Source organism: Lontra canadensis, unplaced genomic scaffold (genome assembly GCF_010015895.1).
Source record: "Lontra canadensis isolate GAN:19392208 unplaced genomic scaffold, GSC_riverotter_1.0 scaffold67, whole genome shotgun sequence".
Classification (NCBI taxonomy): domain Eukaryota; kingdom Metazoa; phylum Chordata; class Mammalia; order Carnivora; family Mustelidae; genus Lontra; species Lontra canadensis.
This window is the reverse complement of record NW_022631061.1, coordinates 798881-822065: the sequence shown is the minus strand read 5'-3', so window position 1 is coordinate 822065 and position 23185 is coordinate 798881. Positions and strand designations below refer to the sequence as shown.

General features: G+C 34.8%; 1 protein-coding gene across 6 annotated transcripts in view; it reads right to left on the bottom strand.

Moving 5' to 3' along the window:
• PAN3 (poly(A) specific ribonuclease subunit PAN3) overlaps positions 1–23185 on the bottom strand; it is a 126448-nt gene that overhangs the window by 19557 nt on the left and 83706 nt on the right. For 3 of the 6 annotated variants that reach the window (XM_032879971.1, XM_032879966.1, XM_032879969.1), the window contains 9 exons: positions 17287–17534; positions 16102–16158; positions 14674–14778; positions 13787–13844; positions 6091–6252; positions 5738–5854; positions 5549–5650; positions 1434–1599; positions 241–331 (listed from right to left, as the gene is read on the bottom strand). In XM_032879971.1, the coding sequence (XP_032735862.1) occupies positions 241–331; positions 1434–1599; positions 5549–5650; positions 5738–5854; positions 6091–6252; positions 13787–13844; positions 14674–14778; positions 16102–16158; positions 17287–17534 (1106 nt within the window). The remainder of the gene's footprint in view (positions 1–240; positions 332–1433; positions 1600–5548; positions 5651–5737; positions 5855–6090; positions 6253–13786; positions 13845–14673; positions 14779–16101; positions 16159–17286; positions 17535–23185) is intronic. The other 3 variants (XM_032879968.1, XM_032879970.1, XM_032879967.1) reach the window with 2 other exon arrangements.

Below are 23185 nucleotides of genomic sequence, written 5' to 3'. Positions count from 1 at the left end.
TGAACAGTTAGTCTTTCACACTGTCATTAACTTTCTATATTCCCACTTGTAAGGGCTCTACACTACATTCATAACAGTGATTAAGAAATAAATGTTCACAGTTGGTACAGAGACACCCCCAGAATAAATTGAAATATAGATTTAACACCCCAGAAACACTTTAAAAATAAACAAAATCTGTCTTAAAAGAAAATCAAGCCTTAAGTTATTGAGAAAGTACCCATGTTCATTCTTACTCACCTGGTATTGAGCCATTAATGCCAATGGATTATTATTCTGACTGTTATCAAATGTTAAAACATCAAAAACTCCAACACAATTTACTCGCAACCTTTAAAGACCAGAGAATTTTTAAAAAATTATTAAAATGAAAATTTTTTTTAAATTAACATTTCCTATATTATTAGGAAGGATCTCAGAATATTATCTAGTCTAACCTCCCCATGTAACCTCTATCAAGCACCACTTTAGAGATGAGTTGGAAATTAAGGCTCAAAAATACTAATGACAGGCCTGGAATGTTATAGAGGCCAGAAATGGATAAAGTCAGGACTACAACTCACACCTCTGACTACCAGGCCAGTGGTCTTTTCCCCACACCAAGCTGCTTCTTTATTAGTTATTCATGAAAGAGAACTAATTAGATTTCTCACATTTGCTAAAGATGTATTAAGTACCACTCACATGTATTAGTCATTCAATTTTACATGTATTAATCATTCAATCCTCTCAATAATCTTCTGAGAGAGGTACCTTATAAATGTGGAACAGATAATAATAGTACCTGTCTTACAAGGTTGTTGCATACACAGAAGTTACAGAACTTGCTCAAGATCATATAAATAGCAACTAACAGACTTAGAATATGATGAACCCAAATAACCAGGTACCAAATCTTGAGCTCTTTATGCTAATCTGTCTGAGATAACTCTCAAAATTACAGTAATTCAAATAAAAGTGGTAAAGTCAAGGGCTGTTACTTGATTTTTGTGTCAGTGGTTCTCAAAGCAGGGGACCCAGTGAACAGCAACAGCATCACCTAAGAACTTGCTGGAAATGTAAATTCTCAGGCCTACTGAAGGAGAACTCTGGGGTGGAACCCAATAGAGTGTGCTTATTAATGAGCCCTCCAGGTAATTCTGTTTCATGCTACAATCTGAGAACCACAGTTATACACAGAAAAGGTATATTGATATTATGTCTATATCCCCCCAACCCTAACTATATATACTTTCCAAACCCTTACAAGATTCTTGGTTAATAACCAGGCATTTTATTAAGAATTCAACATTTCTTTTTTAAACTTACAAATGAACTCAAAGTCACAGCAGTTGTTCTGGATGGAATATATGAAAAGATGAAATTAAATCAGTTTACTAAGCTGTCACAGGTTAGACATGCAATAAAGAAACCAAAACTCAAAATGCTAGTACCTTGTTTTGCCAGTTATCAGAATCTTTGTTGGGTCCATAACTCGACATGCCAAACCTGCTGTGTGAATGGTACGCAATGCAGAACTCAGTTGGACGATATATGCCCAAATAAGAGACTCTGGCAATAATCCTGCATGCTGTCTGGGCAATGGTCCATCATGCTGACCTACAAAACAAAAATGACACCTTTTAAATAACCAACTGAAATACTAAAACATCAAACCAAAATTAACAAAAAAATTCATGTATCATGGCACAATTTGTCAATTTATTTATTTCAAAAATTTTATTTATTTATTTGAGAGAGAGAGTGCGCATACAGAAGGAGAGTAAAGGGAGAAGAAGGCTTCCCACTGAGCAGAGAGCCCTATGTGGGACTAGATCCCAGGTCCCCGGGATCACAACCTGAGCCGAAGGCAGACACTTAACCAACTGAGCCTCTCAGGCGCCCCATAACTTGTCGATTTATACATACCTACATACATACATGTATGTATGTATATATTAATCTACACATATAAACTTACATGTTTATTAATATATAAATATATCACATATTATATCATATAATATATTAATATGAATATAAGTTTATATATTTATTTATATATATAAAGTTTAGTTTATTAGTAAGAAATTAAGAGACAAACTCCAATTTCCTATTTATGAGATTATACCTTTATACTGTTAGCAGCAGCAGAGCTCTCACTGAAGTTCTCTTTTCTGTGACCGTTGTAATTGCCGAATAAACAAAATTATTTAAAGAATTTATATTTATTTAGTTGTGAACCAAATAAATGTAAACTCTAAATAAAAACAGGATGGTGAAGATTATTATTTTACTTAAAATAATCTTATCCTCTATTATTGTTCAGGTAGGTGAACAATTTCATTCTGTGGCTTAAAAGAAAAATGAGTCTCTACCATCATTTATGCTGAGTATTTTCTTATTCTCCATAAACTGCCCAGTCTCGTTTCTTACAGCCATGTCAGTTAGGCAGGATGGTATCCAACTCATAAAAATATAAATGTAAAACACTGAGTATTACTATCTAATATCATATCTAATAATTAAACAAAAATAATCCTATCTATCATGAGAGGAATAATTTTGATTCTCTTTTTTTTTTTTGAGAGAGAGAGAGAACAGGCACACAAACAGGGGTGGGAGGGAGCTGGGAGCGGGGAGGGGAAGAGGGAGAGGAGGAGAGAGAGAATCTTAAGCAGGTTCCATGCCCAGCACAGAGCCCGATGTAGGGCTTGATTTCACGATTCTGAGATCATAACTCGAGCCAAAATTGAGAATTGGGTGCTTAACTGACTGAGTGGCCCAGATGCCCCTCATCTCTTGTTTAAGTGCTTCTTGAGGGTGCCTGGGTGGCTCAGTCCATTAAGCAACTGCCTTCAGCTCACATCATGATCCTAGAGTCCCAGGGTCGAGTCCCTATCGGGCTCCCTGCTCAGCGGGGAGTCTGCTTCTCCCTCTGCCCCTCCCCCCCTTTCACATTCTCCCTCTCTCAAATAAATAAAATCTTAAAAAAGAAAAAAAAATGCTTCTTAATACTATTTCCTGGGTCACTGTTAATCCTTAAATCAGTGGAAAAGGAGCCCCATAAATTTAATAAAGATTTTTTAATTATTTCAGGGAATACGACCTTATAAATTCAAGTATTCTTAGGACTATGAACAAATTTTTTGTGAATTAGGTATAAGAGCAACACAGTTAAATGTTAATTGCAGAGGTAATAAAGAGCAAATCTGTGGACTGGGATAACATTTCCAAGAAAAAACAAATACGAAATTAAAAAACTGCTTTCCCTCAATTTCAACAGGTTGAAGATAACACATTCTGGAAAACAGTGTTAAATAACTCAAAAAGTGGCTCTAGTGACAAATGCCAAGACATCATCAAAGATGACTATGAAGACTTTAGATCAAACTAATAAACATGGTAATAAGAAAAAAGTATTTATAGAAAACACAGTACTTGCTTACTCTGTGCCAGACTCTGTCTTAACCTTTATTATTGTTAACAGCAGCAGAGCCTCCTGGTGCCATTTTAAACCTCTCATCACAACTCGTATAGTACAGTATGACATGATTATTATTCCCATTTTCTAAACTAGTATATTTCTTATATGTAATCTTTGAATTTGTACCAAGTTAAATAGTATAAGAAAACGTTAGACTTCCATCTTTGTCTCTCCAAAAGTTTATACACACAGTTTTTTCTTCCTTTAATATTCACAACAGGAAAACTGACAATTGCCTCGTATGAGAAGTTACTACAAATTGAAGTATATACAGTATGTCCAAGGAAATCTACTATTCAAACAATATTTTCAAATATCAGAAAAAGGAATGACTCCTTTGAAAATGTAAACATAATACATCAAATAATCAATCAACACCAAAAATAAAGATTAAAAAACTAACTAGAAAGGAGTGCTAGAAAGGGTCAATTCTGCTCCTTAGGTCACACTTGGCAATGTATGGAGATATTTTTTGGTGTCGCTACTGGAGAAGGGGCTTGCTATTGGCATCTAGTAGAGGCCAGGGCTGCTGCTTAACATCCTGGAATGCACAGGACAGCCCCCACAAAATCATTATCCAGCCCTAAATGTCAACAGTGCTGAGGTTGAGAAACCCAGCTATAAATTAAAGCCAACAGTCATCTCACAGGTGTTACTACTAAAATAAACTTGAACAACTACAGCTATATTCATCTATAGGAAAAGTTATACCACATCCCCTTCAACAAAATTATGTATGTGTCTAGAGATGACAAGGCAAAAGGAAAAAAAAATGACCACACCATATGACCAGATTTTTAACGTGAAAACAGCCATGTAACCACAGCTTTCTTCTTCCAACTGCCAGAAAGCAAAGTTACAAGTAAACAGAAGTAATATATTTTTATCCACAATTCAGTCTCTTTAAGGAGTCACAATCCAAAAGATAGTATAACGTGGATTCACATCTTTCTTCCTCCTTAGTTTTTCTCAGTATGTACTCAAGAAAATTTTAAAGAGATTAAAAGCCACAGTAAAAAATGCAATGGTTTGTCAACTTCAATAATAAACATTTTTAAAAAAGAATTCAATGCTTCTTTTCCTGTCCCTAAACAAGAGAATGATACATACATTTTCCTCTCCAAATAGAAGTTAATTAAGAGACATCGCAAAATGGACCTACTTTTACTCTGAAGTTATTTTACCCTTTAATAAACATCTATTGGAACACAGCTACAGTATTTTGGTTTGTTGAACTATGAATACTGGAAAGGGGCAAAAAAAGAATATATTCCTGCTTAAGTAAACACTACCTGAGAATTTATTTCGAAGACTAATTCCTTAAGTAACATGAAGTCCCACCTTTAAAAAAAGGCATCTTTTTAGGGAAATCATTTCATAAATGCTATATAGTCACAAAGGACTATGAGTCATTAAATTATATTCAGAGAATATAAAACTTAGGGGAAAATGGGGGTTTTGGGGGTGGGGTGGGGTGAGCCTGGTGGTGGGTATTATGGAGGGCACATATTGCATGGAGCACTGGGTATGGTGCATAAACAACGAATTTTGGAACACTGAAAAAAAATTAAATTTTTAAAAAAGAAATAAAAAATAGTTAGAATAAATGAAAGATGCAATGACACAAAATGATAAAAGGAAAAGGAAATGATATGAAAGGAGACCAAAAAACCAAAACAAAACAAAAAACCAAGACTGGAAAGAAATATACAAAGAGATGATAATGGCTGTGCTTTGGGCAGTGAAGCTACAGGCATCATTTTTCAAACAGTCTTTCTTCAGAAAGCACTGTATTTTTAAAGAAAAAACATGTTTAAAAGGAAAAAACTTTTATCATATTCTGGGTTATTCAGTCTTCAAATACCTCCATGAATCTTTCACACCCTGTCTTCATCTCAGTCTACACACACACTACCCTATTTCCCAGCTGGTTACGGATTGACTTCAATTCTTTAAGACATTTCTTTTTAAAATGCACTATGATTACAGGGACAAATTTACATACATTTTAAAATACAAAACTACTCTTTCACAGAGCAAAAGCATTTGTCAAAACATAGTGCGCTTGCATCTTTTTCTTACCCCACTTTCTCTTTGTGAAATAGGCATCAGCATTAGGGTCATTAAAGTGTCTGCTCATCATAGTCTCTCCTCCAGCATGGAAATCATATGCAAACACAAGAGCTTAAAATAAAACACAAACACTCATTACTGCAATCTGACTTCAAATAATGAAGCCCATAAGCAGAAAGACAAGTACAAATTACTCACAGGGCTCTGCAAATGCTTTAGTGGTAAATACTTCTCGCAAGGTTACAATATTTGAGTGCTGAATTTTTTTCCACATATCGACCAACACCATGCACTTTGTGTTAACAAGACGAAAACCTGGAAAAGAAAATCTTTTCGACTCAACTGTAAATGACATCTCCCCTTTATTCCATCAGAAATGTGAAGAAAAAGCCATGTTATGTATCATTTGTGAGCTATTAATTTCCAGATGAAATACATTTATTTATTATCCTTTAAATTTGCATATTAAGTAAATAAATATATGCAGGAATATTTCAGTGATCTTAGCCTCAACAACATGCTTCAAAGAGAGGATAATTTATCTTCCTTACCATGTATCCTGCGAAGGCAATATGGCAGATCATCTTTGCTATTTACAGCTTTGTAGCAAGATGTAATGTATCCAAAATTACTTGATTTCTGTATCCGGTTGGGTGGTGGCAGTGGTTCTAGAGGGAATAGGCTATGGTAGCTGTCAACTTCTGTAGGGACTGCTAGAGTAATTCATAGGAAGACAACTTTAATTTCCTGATATTCAACAATCTCTCAGAGTAATAAAGAAACCCAATCTACCATAAACCACTGGTATCAAAACATACTTTTGAATTCTGGAAGTGTCAACATTTATAACAATTCTATAAACCAAACTGGTCTCACTATCAATAAAAATAGGTATTATAAAACAACAAAAGAACAACCAGATTTCATACACTCGAAAACATTTTTTATCTCTAATAGCACAATACAACTCTTTGTTTCTCAGCTGTTAGGAACAATTTGTGTTATCACTTAGAGATGTTAAACATTTCTTGATTCTGATGTTGAGTAAAAATCAAGATAGATTTTGCGTCTATAAAGTTTACACAAAATATACTTAGTGGTGTTAAGCATATGAATTCTTGTTTTTTAAGGCGTAAAGAAATTCAGAACAAGTAACATTAAATTAGAGCATATGTGTGACATGTCTGTGTATGTTATGTGTAAATATGGCAATCTATCAAAACGTTCAACCAGAGGGTAGAATAGCACAATTTTAATCCCTAGCAAAATATAAAAGAAAAAAAAATGAAAACAATTTTACCATTATGCTTTCAATGTTCCTCAAAGTAAGAAAAATTATGTTTAAGAATAACCGGGATAATGCATTGGAATTTGCTCATGATACTCTAGTTAGGCATTAAAAAAAGCTATTTATCTTGAATCCCAATTTGTTGTTTCTTATAAAAAGACTACATGTATTCAGTGGCTGGTTTCTCTACAGAGTATAGGCAATTTCTTTTCTGTTATTGGTTTTACAATCCAAAACGACAAGAGTTTTCTAATGCTTCACATACAATCAAATTACATTTTCCAATTGGACAGCTTCCATTCTGTTAAATATCTTGAATGACTCAGGAATGTTCAAGATATTTCCAATGAAAAGCAAGCTAGTGAACATGCAGAATGTGCACAGAAAATCATCTAAGGAATACAGCAAAAACTTTAACAACTGTAACCTCTGAGTGGGAGGACTTTTATTCTCTTCTTTACACTAGTTCACACTTGCCAAATCTGTTACAATAAATATGTTTAACACTATTTATATTTTTTATTTTTATTTTTCACTAGAGAAAGAGAACATGTACATGCAAGCGGAAGGGGGAGGGAGGGCAGAGGGAGAAAATCTTAAGAGCACTCCACAATGAATGCAGAACCCAATATGGGTCTTCATCTCACAACCCTGAAATCATGACCTGAGACAAAACAAGAGTCAGACACTTAGCCAACTGAGCCACCCAGGCAAACTTGTTTAACACTATTTTTAAAACACAGCAGTAAATCTCTTTAAAAACAAACAAACAAAAAACTAGACGAAAACCACCAGTAATTTTTTACTTATGACTGTTAAGAAATACATATAAAACCCTATGAAAAAAACTGTCATTCCAGAAGACAGGTTCAAAACGACCCCTCTTGCCTTTACTAAATTCTTACATTCACTAACTCTTAGTTTTTGAAACCATAGGAGACAGAACTCTCTATTTCATAAGTAAGGAAAATAAGGATCACATGTCTAGACAGGGAGCTGGGATGCAAACTCTGGACTCTGATTTTTTATAGTCTTGTGCTCTTAACCCCCAGACAGTATTTTGGCCATAGTGCAAAACAAACACTGATTCAATCTAACTTTCAAAACAAGGTCAAGTAGCATGTTCTTCTGAAATAAAGCAGTACAAGGAAGGTATAGACACACAAGGGAATATAGCTGTAATTTCTGCCCATTTATTATTTTAATAATCAGTGTAATTTCCACATACAGATGAAGAATAAACTTTTGTTTTCTAGGTATTTCATGAGGAGCATCTAATAAGAGGAAGTCATTAATTTCAAAACAGTAAAAATATAAGGAGTGCCTACTATGTATTGGTGAACCCATATTAATGAAATACAGGTTATCAAGACACTTAGAAAAGAACGACAGAGATTTACAGAAAACACAATACAGTAAAAGGAAAACAGCTATGAAACTAGTACAACTCACTGTGGCACTGGTCCTTACACTTTAGCACCTCTCAGAATCATAGAGGGATTAATTCACAGTTTGTTGGGCCTCATGCCCAGTGTTTATTTAGTAGATCTTAAGTAGGGCCTAAGAATTTGCCATTCTAACAGGTTTCCAGGTGATACAGAAAAGATGCTGCTGGGTCAAGGACCAGAGTTTGAGAACCACTACACATGGAAACAGAAGGGAAAAGGGAGCCATTCCCAAGGATACTAGGAAAGATATAACAGAAGATTTGGTACATATACTACAAACTGAAGGATGAGACTGCTTTCAGTGAACTAAAACGACCTACGAAGAGTGCTTTGCTTTATGGCGAGGGAGTGAAGAGAACCACCACCACCAAGGCTTGAATGTGTACACTGTGTTCAGGAACTGCGAAATCTCATGTGGTGGGAGAATACGGTACACCACAGAGGAGGTGCCAAGTGGAGAAAAACTGACAGAGTTATGTTGGGACTGGATCAGAGGGAAATGTAAGTGCTATACTAAGGACCTGAAACTCACTATGCCAAGCAGTGGCACTCACAGCATCAGCGGGAGAAAGAGTGAGTGAGGGACACAATCAACTAAAAATCTTACACTCTTAACTCCTTTATTCCTATTTGTACTTTCAAACAAGGCATGTTGAATTCTCTACACTGCAGGAAAAACAAACAAACAAAACTATGGATCAGTAGAATACTAGGCACTATCCAAAGGATATCCTTCCAGTGTCTGATTCTGATGCTATGGAGATATTTTACACCCAATCTGCATGTAGCTAATTGCTAGCAATGCAAAAATAACTCCTATCCTCCTCTATGAAAAAGCCAGTTTGCACATTCATTTTAATATTCCTGCTCTATAATAGGTCTTATAAAAGGCTCCTCATGACTTAAATATAATCTTCAAAATGCTTTTTATGTTTGTATATTATGATTTTACCTTGTTTCAGAGAGTAACCTTTTAACACTGTATTTTTCACTCTACCCTGAAATAATCAAATGTGGCCTAATATTAACCTTAAAAACCAAGTGTTTCCACTGATACAACTATCCATTGTTGTTCTGTTCTTTCTTTGTTCCTAGCTCAATTGAACAAATGCACAAAACTAAGTACGAATAATGGGAAGTGCCTTTATGAATAAAAGGGGAGGCCTAAATCGTTAAATATCAAAAATCAAAATAAAGAAAAATTGACTTGGAAGACTATGGACAGAGCTGCACTCTTTAGTTCAACCCCAAGTGTTAGCTGGGGTCCAAGTCCACCAAATAATACTAACAATAATGATAAAAAAAAATGTCAGTGTCTTTGCTCTACTCAAACCTGCCTCCCCTCAAAGAACACATAGAATGATAGGCTGGATCTAAGGTATTGACTGTCTGAGACTCACTACTGTTTCTTAACCTCAGCACTATGGACATATTGGACTGGATCACTCATTGTCGTCGTGGACTGTTCTGTGTATTATAGGGTGTGAATCAACCTGCTAGTAGCCAGTAGCACTCCACTGCCATGTGTGACAACCAAAACTGTTCCAGACATTGCCAAATGACCCATGAGGGGGAAAATTATTCCTGGTGGGGAACCCCTGATCTCCAGGGAATAAATTATGATTTCAAAGTTGATAAGTACTAATCTGGTGGGAGTATGAAGTAGAGAATGGAAAAGGAAGAGAAAAAAAAAACCAGCAAGACTTTGGTCTAATAAACAAGTCAACATGAGATGAAGATTAACAGTAAACATAAGACACGAAAAAGAGCAGTTAGAGCAGTGACAGAAAAAAAAAAGCATTTATTAAAATTTGTTGAACACAGGGGCACAGAACTGGATTAACCATAACCTTTAGCTTGTGACACTCAAATCACTGGTTCATTTCTATGCAGGGACTGCTTTTATTTAATTATGCTTAATAACATAATAAGCATCTGCAAACTCAGCACTCAAAAGCTCAATTACTTTAACCTACATCTAAATATATGGCTCTCTACTAACCTCTGCCTTATTTCTCTCACTTCCTTCTCTTTTTATAGTTTTATTACATATAAATACACACATACACATACATTTACATAAATGTAAATACATAATTTTAGTTAACTTTACAAAAAGCTATCATGCTATATGTAGTCTCCTGCAACTAACTTTACTATTACATTACTAAGAGTCTTCTGTATTGTTGCACGTCAGTAAACTTTCTTCATTTAAGCCGCTGTACAATGTTCCACTATCATTTGAATTGGTCAAAGTTTCTGCTATTTTAAGCAACATCATTATGGATACTTTACACATTTTGCATATGAAAATGTATGGGAGGGGCACCTGGGTGGCTCAGTTGATTAAGCCACTGCCTTCAGCTCTGGTCATGATTCCAGAATCCTGGGATCGAGTCCCATATCAGACTTCCCCTGCTCTGCGGGGAGCCTGCTTCTTCTCCATCTCCCTCTGCCTGCCACTCCCCCTACTTGTGTCCTCTGTGTGTGTGTGTGTGTCAAATAAAATAGAATCTTTAAAAATAAAAAAAAGAAAGAAAGAAAGAAAAAAAAGTGTATAGGAGTTTACGTAGTTCCAGAGGAGAACTGCTGGATCATATTGCATACCAGATACTCAGCTTTAGGAGTTTTCCAAAGTGGTAACAGGTTCACCAATTTATAGTACCAACAGCAGTGTACTGGAGAACCTGTGGATCCGTATCCTATTACTTTATATGACCAGACTTTAAAATCAAGCTCCTGAGCGGCTCAGTCAGTTAAGTGTCTGCCTTTGGCTCGAGTCATGATCTCCGGGTCCTGGAACAGAGCCCCGCATTGGGCTTCCTACTCAGCAGGGAGTCTGCTTCTCTCTTGCCCCCCCTCTACTCCTCCCCACTGCTCATTCTCTCTCCCTTGCAAATAAATAAATATAATCCATAAATGAATGAATGAATGAATGAATAAAATGATATCTTATTTGGATTTTCCCCTAATTATCAATGATGTTCAACATCTTGTCATATATCTATTGGTCATGTGAATTTCCTCTTTCTTCACATGCCTACTCCTCTCTTTTGGCCCTTTTTCAATTGAATCATTTATGCTTTTACCTGATCATGTTTTTTATATTCTTCATCAGCTATGTGAATACCTTCTTCCAGGTTTTTTCTTTACTCTGAGTATCTTTGGATTGTTTTTAATTCTAATTTAGTAAAATTTATCAGTATTTTCTTTAAGAGACAATGATCTTTGTCTTCTGTAGAGGAAATCTTTCCCCACTGAAATATTAAATCTATTCACCGATTTTATAGTAAGAGTTTCTATAGTTTTATTTTATACAGTTGAGTTCTTAATCAATTTGGAGTTGATTTTCAGATGTGGTTAAAGATAATGATCCAATTTTATCTTTTACCATAAAGAAAACCATTTTTCCAATGCCTCCTTTCCCCACTGACAACGCCACGTATACCACAGAATGTGTCCGGGCTCTCCTTAGCCTGGTCCATTAACCGATTTGTCTAATCCATTGCCCTGTCCACAGTTATTACAGACTCAAAGCATGCCTCCTCTCCCTCAATACACCCAGATTCTTGATCATCATCTTCAAAGTAACTTGGGTAGTCTTGGCCCTTTGCTCTTTGATAAATTTTATCATATAGTATGAAAAGCTCTATTATGCTATAATATAATTTTAAAAAATAAAGATCAAACTTTGATTAAAAGTTTAGGACTTTCATCCCTCTCTCCTAACTCCCAGGTTAGACAAAGAAGTTAAAGATTCAGTTCACCACTAAAAGCTAAAGATTTCATCAACCCTGCTCACACAATGAAACTTCCAATTAAAACAAAAACAAACACAAAACCTTAACAGTAGAATTCAGAGAGCTTACAAGTTGGTGAACACACTGAGGTACTAGGAGAATGGCACACCTGGAAAGGTTATGCATGTCCCCGTCCCCTCTCCCCCGTCTTACCTTGCCCTAAACATCTCTTCCATTTGCCTGTTCCTGAGTTGTATCCCCTATACTAAACAGGCAGTAGTACCTAAAGTCAGTCATTGTAGCAAATTACTGAACTAGTGGGGTGGGGGGATGGGGAAGTGGTGGTAGTGGTTGTGGAAACCCCCAAATATGTAGTTGGCCACACACAGTGTGGGTAGCCTGGGTAACCCATTTCAGCTGGCATCTGAAACAGGAGTATTTCTGTGGGACTGAGCCCTTAATAAATAGTTAGGACACAAAATCGGCGTCAGAAGAATTATGAGTAAAAACAGCTCGCATGCTTTGACTGCAATTATACCGAACCTACACATCAGTTTAGAAAACCTGACATTTTAATCATTATGTCTTCCTATTTCTAATATAGTATTTTACTCTATTTATTCATCTTACTTAATATCTCTTAGTAAGTCTCCCCCATTGAGATTATTTCACATATCTTTTGCTGTATTTATTCCTAGCTGCTGATAACCTGAAACGACTATAAGTAACATCTTTTCATCATATTTTGAAGTTAATTGGCTACTGGTCTATAGATATTTAACTGACATGTATTAATCTTATATCCAGCTATTTCCTAAATTCTATCATAATTTCAAATTATGTTTAATCTCCATTATATTATTTATACATGACTGACATCATAAAGACTGGAAAGGCAAAAATAAACCTATTTTCTCCTTTTACCCTGGCTAGGGCCTCATAGACAATGTTAAGTAATGAGGGAAAATTCCAACCTAAAAGTCTCAAGGCTATGGTAAGTTCTAAACTGAAAATATTGGTCTTGAGGCATAATAGGTAGACATATTTCTTTTAATTCTTTAGCAATCAACAAGATACACAGTGCACTATGCTGAATCCTTGATTACAACCACATGTTTTGAGATTATCTCTATGGCAAATGTATTCCTACTACATTATTTGTAAAGTTCTGCTAAATTATACCATATTTAATCTTCCTATATACAGAATAAGCTAAGGAAAGAGATTTTAATTGCATTCTAAGAAACACTGTGGTACAATCAGAAAAACCTAGGTTTAAATTCTGACCCAGCCAGCTGATTACTAGCCAGTGGTCTTAAAAACCAAGTTACTTAGCCTTCCTGTCAACTTCAGTTGTCCTCATACATAAGAGGGAAAAGACAGTATTCACGTCTAGGTCATAAAATTTTTGTGAGAAAGTAAGACAAAGAATTTAATTAGCACACTGGTACACCATAATTTCAAAAATAGTAACTACCTTCCCCCTCTATTTATCCATATTTCATCAAGTTTCAGAAGACACTAATATTTCCATGCACAGTGATGTAAATCACCATGAATTCTAAAAGTACCTTTTTTTTTTTTTTTTGGACAAACTAGAATATTGTCACAAAAGTGAAGTAACTACATGATCAGTGGCATCTTGGAACTCTTCAAAAGTAGATTTCAAATAAATATATTCATAACTAGCAACTGCTGCTCAAGACATAAAAAACGTACATAAAGATTATAATATCCTTTTTAAAAGGATAAATTCATATTCATATTTTACCTGGCATATCTGCTTGATCAATTTGAGCCATTGTTATTAAATGCCTGTTAATCAGCTCCTAAGAAAAGAAAACAAGTATATTTACATATAAACATAGCTTCTGAAATCGGATTTTCTATTATAACTAAATAACATAAGTATTAATATTTTGGGGTATGTGTACTTTTTAATGTTAATAACATGAAATGATATTTCTAATAATGATAAAATGTCTAACTAGATAGGACAGACCTAGCCACAATTAGGGTTGGGGTGAAGTAGCTGTCTATAACCGAAAGCACATAACTAACCCTGTGGTGGCAAACTCAAGGCCAACTCTAAGCTTGTCAGTAATTCACTTGTCAATACTGGTACAATACTGGTACAACCTACTTCTGTAAAATAAAAATTTTTCTGAGAATATAAGTATAAAATGAAATTCTACATATCAAATAGTACCTAGGTTAGTTTACCTTTAAAAAACTATTTGATAAAACCTACTTTACAGAAAATATTAAGTTCTTTTAAAATGAGGTTTATTTCTAGGCCAAACTACTTATTCTCATCCTATAGATATTAGCAAAAAGTTGTCTGAAGGTTAGAAACCATTTAAATAATTTATTTAATTACATTAGAGAGACTTTTCAATGTACAGGATAGGAAGTATAAAAAGGTGGCCCAAACAGCTTGTCTGTTTTATGTCCCAATACATACTTGCAATTTTCTTGAATAACAGGTTTCCTTAAATAAACAAATCAATGAGAACTCATAAATTCTAAATTCTATCTACTTTAGTACAGCATATTTGATTAAGTTGTATGATTTGAAAAGAGCTTTGTTCTTTCTCCAGTTGTTTGCTAAAGCACAACAGACATGAAGTATTTCCACCAGGGACTCTGAAAACATACCTGTCGGAGTTCATCAGCCATGAAGAAGGAAGGTGCATTTGCTTTTGGTTGCATATAAGCAACATGAGGTGCAGTTGGAGGATAAATATGATAGTTTGGAAATACCTAAAAAGGTAGGGAGGCAGGAAATGTAATGACCAATTGTTCTCAACTGATAAGCTTTATCGTTGTTTTGATAAAGTTTTAATCTTCAAATGACAGTGATAGATAAATGGATACATTTTAATGATAATGAATTAAACACCTCAGAAGAGCTGTTATTACTATACTTTTTGAATGAACTCACTTTAAAAATAATCTCATAATGTAATAATGAATATAAAAATCTAACGAGAAAGGAAACATTTCTTCAACTACAGTAAAATTTAACTTCCAATGAGAAGCCAAAGCTGCTCTTTGGAAGAAAAGTTATAGTTTGTAAATATTTTTTAAAGCAGTTGAAAGAGAGGATGAAAGCAGATATTCAAAGTGTTTGGATTCAGTCAGATAATGAGGTAACATTGCCCTGGCTCACCAAAGAACCACCCCCTTTACGGGCTTTTTGTGGCCAACCTAAACAAACGGTTATGTACATACTGGCTAAACACTTCTCCCATCCAAGTACCAACCAGGCCCGACCCTGCTTAGCTTCTGGGATCAGACAAGATCGGGCGTGTTCAGGGTGGTATGGCCATAGACCTGGCTAAACACTTCAAACTGCAACCGTAAAGAAGACCAGCTGACTTACTCTGGGTCTGGGTTTGTAGCTTAGGTGAACAGAAGGGAGCAACAATCTACTTAAATACTTTCTGGGCAAACTACAGCCAAGTTACTAAATCTTCCAGCTTCTTGGAACTGAACTCTTCCCCACCCCTTGCTTCTTCTCTTTTCCTATGCCTTTTCTTCCTCTTCACTGGTCCCTGACACAAAATCGAGGTACATTCTAAACTATCTTTTCTTTCTTCATTTTACAAGCTGAAACACTCCCCCCCCACCCCACCCTTTGAAAAATGAATTCAGCTGATTTCTGCTGCCCTCAGATGATTACTCTTGCTCTGAATCTCAATCAGGAAGTGATTTCGCAATACCTGTAAGGTTTCCTTTGACCTTTATCTGTAGGGAGAATAATACCTCCTTTTTCTTGCCTTGGTTTTCTTACACCAGATAGCACAGTTTGGCTTAACCACCTCAGGTTTACCATGAGCATATTTTTAAGAGTGGTCTGAAGGGTAAAAACATCATAAAAATGTGCCATATATAATCTCTACAAAAACAGTTGAGACAGTTTTGTGACAAAAGAACCTCTTTATAGATTAAATTTTCTCTTTCTACAAATATGATAAAATATAATAAAAATGTAAATAATTACAAAATATAATAAACCCCCAAAAAAGGTAAAACATTGATGGAATTCTTACTTGAAAGAACCAAGGAAAGTCTCTACTCTACCTCAATTATTTGACCTTCTGTTCGGCAAGCTGTTCTGTGATAATTTTTGAAAGATCTCTGACCAAAAACAAAACAAAACAGAACAAAACTATTAGCTATTTATTAGTTTTTAAAAAGCATTTTACATAATTTACAAGTACTTCTACAAAAGTTTTTACATTTATTTCTCATAAGGAGGTCAGGTATTATCCCCACCTACAACTGGGGAAATGGGCTCAGAGGTACTAAGATTCAAAAGTCACAAAACAATGGCAGGACTGAGACTCAAAAAATATAAAAGAATTCTGTCATCTTTCCATTCAAATTGCCTTTTAGTAAAATATTAATCAAAATAAACCATTAATTTAACTTGTGAGATCAAAATCTGCTTACTAAAATCCAAATATACTTTTCATTTAAAATTGATGAAACTATCATCTGAAATTATATCAAATGTCTACAATTTAGATCAGCTCTTATGTTTTCATGGAATTTGCCTTTCTAACTCACAAGCTTTTCAACAACTACCACTTATTTTACTGTATTAATTAAAAAACAATTTTTGAACACAGACATAATAAAGCTAAAAGGTACAATTTGTGGAACATGACGACATTTCCCTCTCTGCCCTTTCCCTCCTCCCTCCCTTGTTAGTTCTTTCCTCACCCATGATCAGGGGCCTCCCCTGGGTTTCCCCCTTCCTTACCAAAAACCCATTTTGGAGACCTCTTATCACTACGGGTCCTCCACTATCCAGAATCACTGCCTTATCTGAAGCAAGAGTTAATCATGAGTTTGCTTTCAGTAACTAGGATAAGAAACCATCTACTTTCTCTGACTTCTTACTAGAAGTAAAACTACCTATAACTATAAACAAATGTAGCAAACTTCAACTCTAGGTAGCACAAGTATAAGGTAACCCCATGAACAAAACATGCCATGAAGTACTAAACTGGAGCTTGAATATAATCTAATTTGTGATTAAAACCAGATTTGTCCAAAACTGGAGTTATTATTACTGCAGAAACAGTTTACTTTGAAGAGATAAGGAGAGATTAGAATTATCGTCTAAGTTAGAAAATCAAATACTCACTTTTTCACATCACAATAAAAAGATGCAAGAGGGGGTAAACCTCCTCATTAATCTCATTAATAAGAAGGAACTGTTGTAAGAGTACTATCACTTCTCCTTTAATGCAGACATACCATTCCACTCAAAGGTGCTGGGGTTGTGTCTGTATAGAAGTAAGTTGTCCCACCAACAGTTTCCTTCTGGATCACCTGACCAGAAGATGGAGTCTGAGAAACAGGATTATTAACAGGTGTAGAGGCACTAGAAGGCACCATGTAATTTGCTGGATTTGGAGTGTGACTTCTTCTTCTAGGAGCAGGAGAAGTATGCGGAGTGATCTTGGGAGAATGAAGAGGGGAAGATCCAGCAGACAAGGACATTCCTGAAGAAGATATAAAAATGTTTCTTAGGGAGCAAAAATTGGTTTTAAAGAAACACATCTGGAAAATTAAAATGCAAACATTCATTTGGAAGAAACATCATCTTTAGCAAATTCAAGGGCAAAAATAAAAGCCATAATTTTATCTTGGTTTGTTTTAGAGAAAGCTTTGATGAAAGCAAATGTAAAGATGTTTCTTTTTTCAAAGATAGACATTTTCAAATAAACTAGGAAATCTTTTGCAAGAATAGTCTCCTCCATATCAAGGTTTACATGAGAAACTTCAACAGTAAGAATCATTAGTAATTTGACAAATTAATTTAATGGAAAAATGAGAAATAACAAACTGGGACTTAAAAGCTTTTTAAAAAGCCTTTCTTTCATAAAGGACCCAATTCCCTTTTTGTGAAGAATCATTTAAAGCTATGGCTATTAACAATACAAACACCACGTTACCCTAAAGTACTATAGTATTAAAAATCAAACTATTTAATGAGTTTTACTAGACTTCTTTTGGCCAAATACAATTAACAGAATGGTTTGAAAAAGCAAAACAACTAAGTCTAGTCTTAGCTGAAATACATGACAGCTTACACATTACATTTTTTAATCAAGCAATATATTGTTCTGATGCCTTTTATCTTTAACTCTAAATAGGCATATACTAAAACAAATGAAAATTTCTGCAGATGCATACTTTCTAAAATTAGGCCAACTGATGCCACTAGATTCTAACAAAAGTTTTATTCAAACGCAACTAGTAAGAAACCAGTCTTTGTAAGGCATACTATTATGATTCTAAGGTGAAGAAAGGGAAAGGATAATTGTCATAACCCTTCAGGAGATTCCAAGCTAGCTGAGAAAACAAGACCAGGTCACATGTAAAAGACAAAAAAATGACTTACAAAAACACTCAAATATAAATTAATATACTGCAAACTACATGCATAAATGCAGATGAAATGCAAATTAATTAAAACCAGGTAGGTTAATCAAAGGCTTAATGGAGGTGATCAGTTCTGAGCAGAGATTGAAAGTGGTTTCTAGAGCTATAGTTACACTTTCTGGAAAACTCGGCTTATCCACAAACTGTTTTCTGACCATTTGGGGAATGACTAAAACCCACATCTTTAGAGTAATGTGCCATCTCACAATGCAAGGAAAAAGTTGGCCAAAATGCCTCTGGTCAGAGAAATATAATTAACAGGGACATGAATTTCAATGTTGAGGCATTCATAAAACACCAACATTGTTTTTTGGAAAGATGTAGCTGGACAAAACTAATGTGAGAACTGAGATTAACACTAACTTTACTCTGAACAGCTCTATGCACTTTTTAAGAGCCTTAACTTAATTATTTTGTCTGGTTTTCTGAGCAACTAAATGAGTTGGGCAGGTGATGCACGTCAAGTTACAAGCATCATAGTAGAGATCAGAATTCAGACATCAAGAGGTTTTGATTTGACCAGTGACATTTGTGCAAATTCAACAGCAAAGCCAGGACTCAAACCCAAGTCTCCAAACTCCAAACGTAACACTCCTACTGCTATAACACAGTGTCTACTCCACTGACATTAAAATAGGCCAGGCATTCTCAAGTACGTCTTAAATGTGTCTGACAGAGTTTCTAAACCACTTTTCAAAAAATCATTATTTATAAGGAAGCCAGGCTACTAAATGAAGATATAAGCTTATTAAAAAAAAAAAAAAAAAAAAACACCTGTCCAGAGTTCTATTCTTCTAACTCTATATTACACATTTAATTGAAGGATAATCCAAAAAGCAAAAATTGAATTATTTAACTATTTTCAAAAGATAAATACTCCCCACTTACCTAATGTGAAATGCATTTAAGATAGTTTTCCTAAAGCTAGTGTCCAAGTCTTTCCAAGACAAAACTGGCCAAGTCACCAAAGATGAATAAATTTGTTTACCACCTTTAAACTTAAAGTAATAGCAACAAATAATAGCTACCAATTCTTGAGCACTTTCCACGTGGCAGACCCTAATAAAAGTACTTCATTTACACCAGTCTATGTAATCCTCACAACAACCCTGTGAGGTAGGTATATAGTATTCACCTCACACTGCGAAGAAAAAAGTTTTTAAATATATTGTAAGGACGAATCTAGGTTATTAAACCAAAGAACCAAGACTCAACTCAGGTCTGTTTGATTCCAAAGCCTGTGCTCTTAGCCAATATGCTATCCAGTCGCCCAGTTCCTAAGTCTTGTACTAGAGAGCCGAAAGGGGATCCATTGCCCACGGTAGTAGCCAGTACTCAGTTTGTGACTACGTGAGCCACATAGAGTGGAGGAGGTGCAGCATGGGGTGCAGGGAAAGACTCTGACATCAAAGTAGGTGTGCAAGTGAGACAAAAGGTAGACTCTCTCTTTAAGGCTGAATACATGGCAAAAGATTTACCATAAACAATCTGTGGTCAGTTAAGAAGGAAATTCAAGTATAGTAGAATTTTTAAGTCGTAAAGTAAAAGCTTTCTCTTAAGAATTTGTAATTTTGTAGCTATTCTAACAGAACGTTACAGCACTGAAATCTGAGTTCATATATCTGAGCTGAGGGGGATTACAGTTATTTAAATACATTCAAAATGAAACATGTACAATATTAAGCATCACCACTCATAGGGGCAACAGACTATTTAAATGTATAGGAAGCTAAAAATGAAATTAACCCCTAAGTTACTGAAATATCAAACCTAGTCACATAAGGCACAGCTTTGTGCCACTAGAATACTTTACAAACATGTTAAAGAACTGAGTAAAAAATGCACACATCTGCTCAAAGAGAGGTATTCTGTACCTAACTACTGTGAAGACAATGGGCACAACATAGTTAATGTCAACTGCCTAGATACAACACTAACTTATCCACAGCACAAAGAAGTAGAACAATATTATAGAAATGAGTAGTCAAAAATAAAGACGAATTAAAATGAACAGATTTGGTTTTATCTCTCTCACATGTAAATACTCCTTTATAAGTTCTATCTTTCCTTATACTAGGGATAAGTGCTACTTGTGATTATTACAACACCAACACCCTACTCCTCACTGGTATTCAACCACCAGAACACTAAAGCAAATACAGTAACCACTGAGGATACTGTACCATAAGAGACAATCTGGAAGAATGAAAATCTGTATTTAAAAAATGATTCAGAAATATTTCACTTCTGTATTTATTTTTTGTATTAGTTTTTGTAGTTTACTCTTAGAATGACATTTTGGTGACATCAGATACCATAACTACACTATAATTTATTAGGTGAATATGCAAACTGTGAGACCTAAATCATATATGTTAAATTAACTGCTTTAGAACATTTAAAACAATCTTCTCTTAAATGTATCCTAATTCAAATAAAAGTGAGGAAACAGTAAAGAGATGCTCCCTGGAGGAGTTAACCAGAGGAATTAACAAAATGTAAGAAATGAAATTAAAAAAAACTTCAAGGCTAATATCTAGAGACAAAGTTATCAGTGTTTTTGGATGACACGATTCTATACATGAAGAACCCAAGAAAACTAACAGAAAGACTCTTGTAATAATGACAGGATTCATTAAAGCAAATGGTTACAATATTAATATATGCTAAATGAACAGCATTCCCAAATACAAGCAACCAGTTAGGGCAATACTGTTTCAGGGAATGTGAGAGATTGAGGTAACATGAAACCCTCCGCTCAACCCCCATCAATGCTGTGAACAGATGGAACTACGAGATATAATAAGACCCAAATTTAAAATATAGCTCAGGTAAAAAAGAACAACAAAAAAATTCCAAGAGTAATAAATTTTTAAAAAATTTGGAATTATGAAGTTATACTGTGGGCAGTTTGAGAAAAAACCTAGGCTAATTGAGGCTTTAATGCCCACATGTGAATATGAAACATGGCCTTCAGCCCATAACACATGGGGAATGGAATTCTAATTCAGTGTGAAGCCAAGAAGTCTGGAATAGCTGCCACATCAGTGAATGTAGAATGAGAAAACGTCTTTCTACATTCGTACATACGTCTACTGGTGCATAGAGGCAAAAAAGTAAGCTTGCTTGTGGAAGAAAGATGGAGGAAAGAAGAAGGCTGGGGTTGTATCGAGAGAGAAGAACCCGGTGCCTGTATCATGCACAGGTATAGGGGAAAAAATTACCAGAAGACATGTTATAGGCATCCCAGTGAGAAATTAATATAAAGCTTGAACTGCACTGGACACTTGCATGAAGCAAACACTAACTGTTCTGATGAATGCTTCTACAACTCAGAACACACAAAACTCGATCTCTCCCCAGAAAAACAATCCCACTTTTTAAAAGAACTCCCAAAATAAGAGTCAGCACTCACAATATACTTGAGAATTAATACCCCGAGAAAAAGGAATCTCAGAAAACAGAACGCTGTAAAAGACATAAAACTAAAATGATTAAAGACATGAGAGAAATGACAAACATCATGAAAAAACAGGATATTTGTTCTTCTGAAACAGAACTAGACTCTTTAAGAGTGAAAAACAATCACTGAAATTAAAGGGAAAATTCAATAATGGGCTAGTATGCAGAATATATAAAGAACTCTTATCACTCAACAATAAAAACAAATTTAAAAATAGAAAAAGGATGTGAATAAACATTTTCCAAAGAAGATATAAAAATGAGAAATAAGCATATAAAACAAGCTCAACATCGTTAGTCGTTAGAAACATAGAAATCACAACCACAAAACCACCTCATACCACTAGAATACAATCAGAAAAAAGGACAGTAACAAATATTAGCAAGCCAATGGAAAAACTGAAATCCCCATGCATTGCTGATGGGAATGTAAAATGATGCAGTCACTTTGGAAAACAGTTTGACAGTTCTTCAAATTGTTAAGCATAGTTATCCTATAACCCAAAAACTCCACTCCTAAGTATGTTACCCAAGAGAACTGAAAGCATATGTTTAAATACACACTTAAACCTACATGTTCATAGCAGCATTATGGATAATAGTCAAAAAATGCAAACAACTCAAATGTCTATTAACTGATAAATGTGTAACTAAAATCTGATTCATCCATACAATGGAATGTTATTCACCCATGATAAGATGGGGGAAATCTGGTATGTGCTATAACGTGGATGAAGCCTGAAAACATTAAGTGAAAGCAGCCAGACACAAAAGGCCATTTATTATATGATTCTATTTATATGAAATGTCCAGAACAGGCAAATCCTTTATAAAGACATAAGTCAATTAGTCTTTCCAAGGACTGGAGATAGAGAAAATGGGGAGTCACTACTACTGGGTATGAAGTTTCCTTTTAGGATGAAGAAATGTGGAATTAGACGGTGATGATGGCTACACAGTTGTGAATATGTTAGCATACTCACCAGTTAGTATATTCTGAAATGGTGAATTTCATGATTTGGGGATTTTAACTCAACCAACAAACAATAAAAATATTGGGCTTAACTAGAAATATTGAGCTTATATTAAGAAGAGATTAAAACTCTATTAACAGAAACAAAAGGTGACTCAAACAAAAGGAAATAAATATATAAACATTTAATAAATAAATATATAAACATTTCAATTCTACCCTTAACTAATGCTAGTTCAATATAATACCAATAGAATTTTTTATAATTAGGCA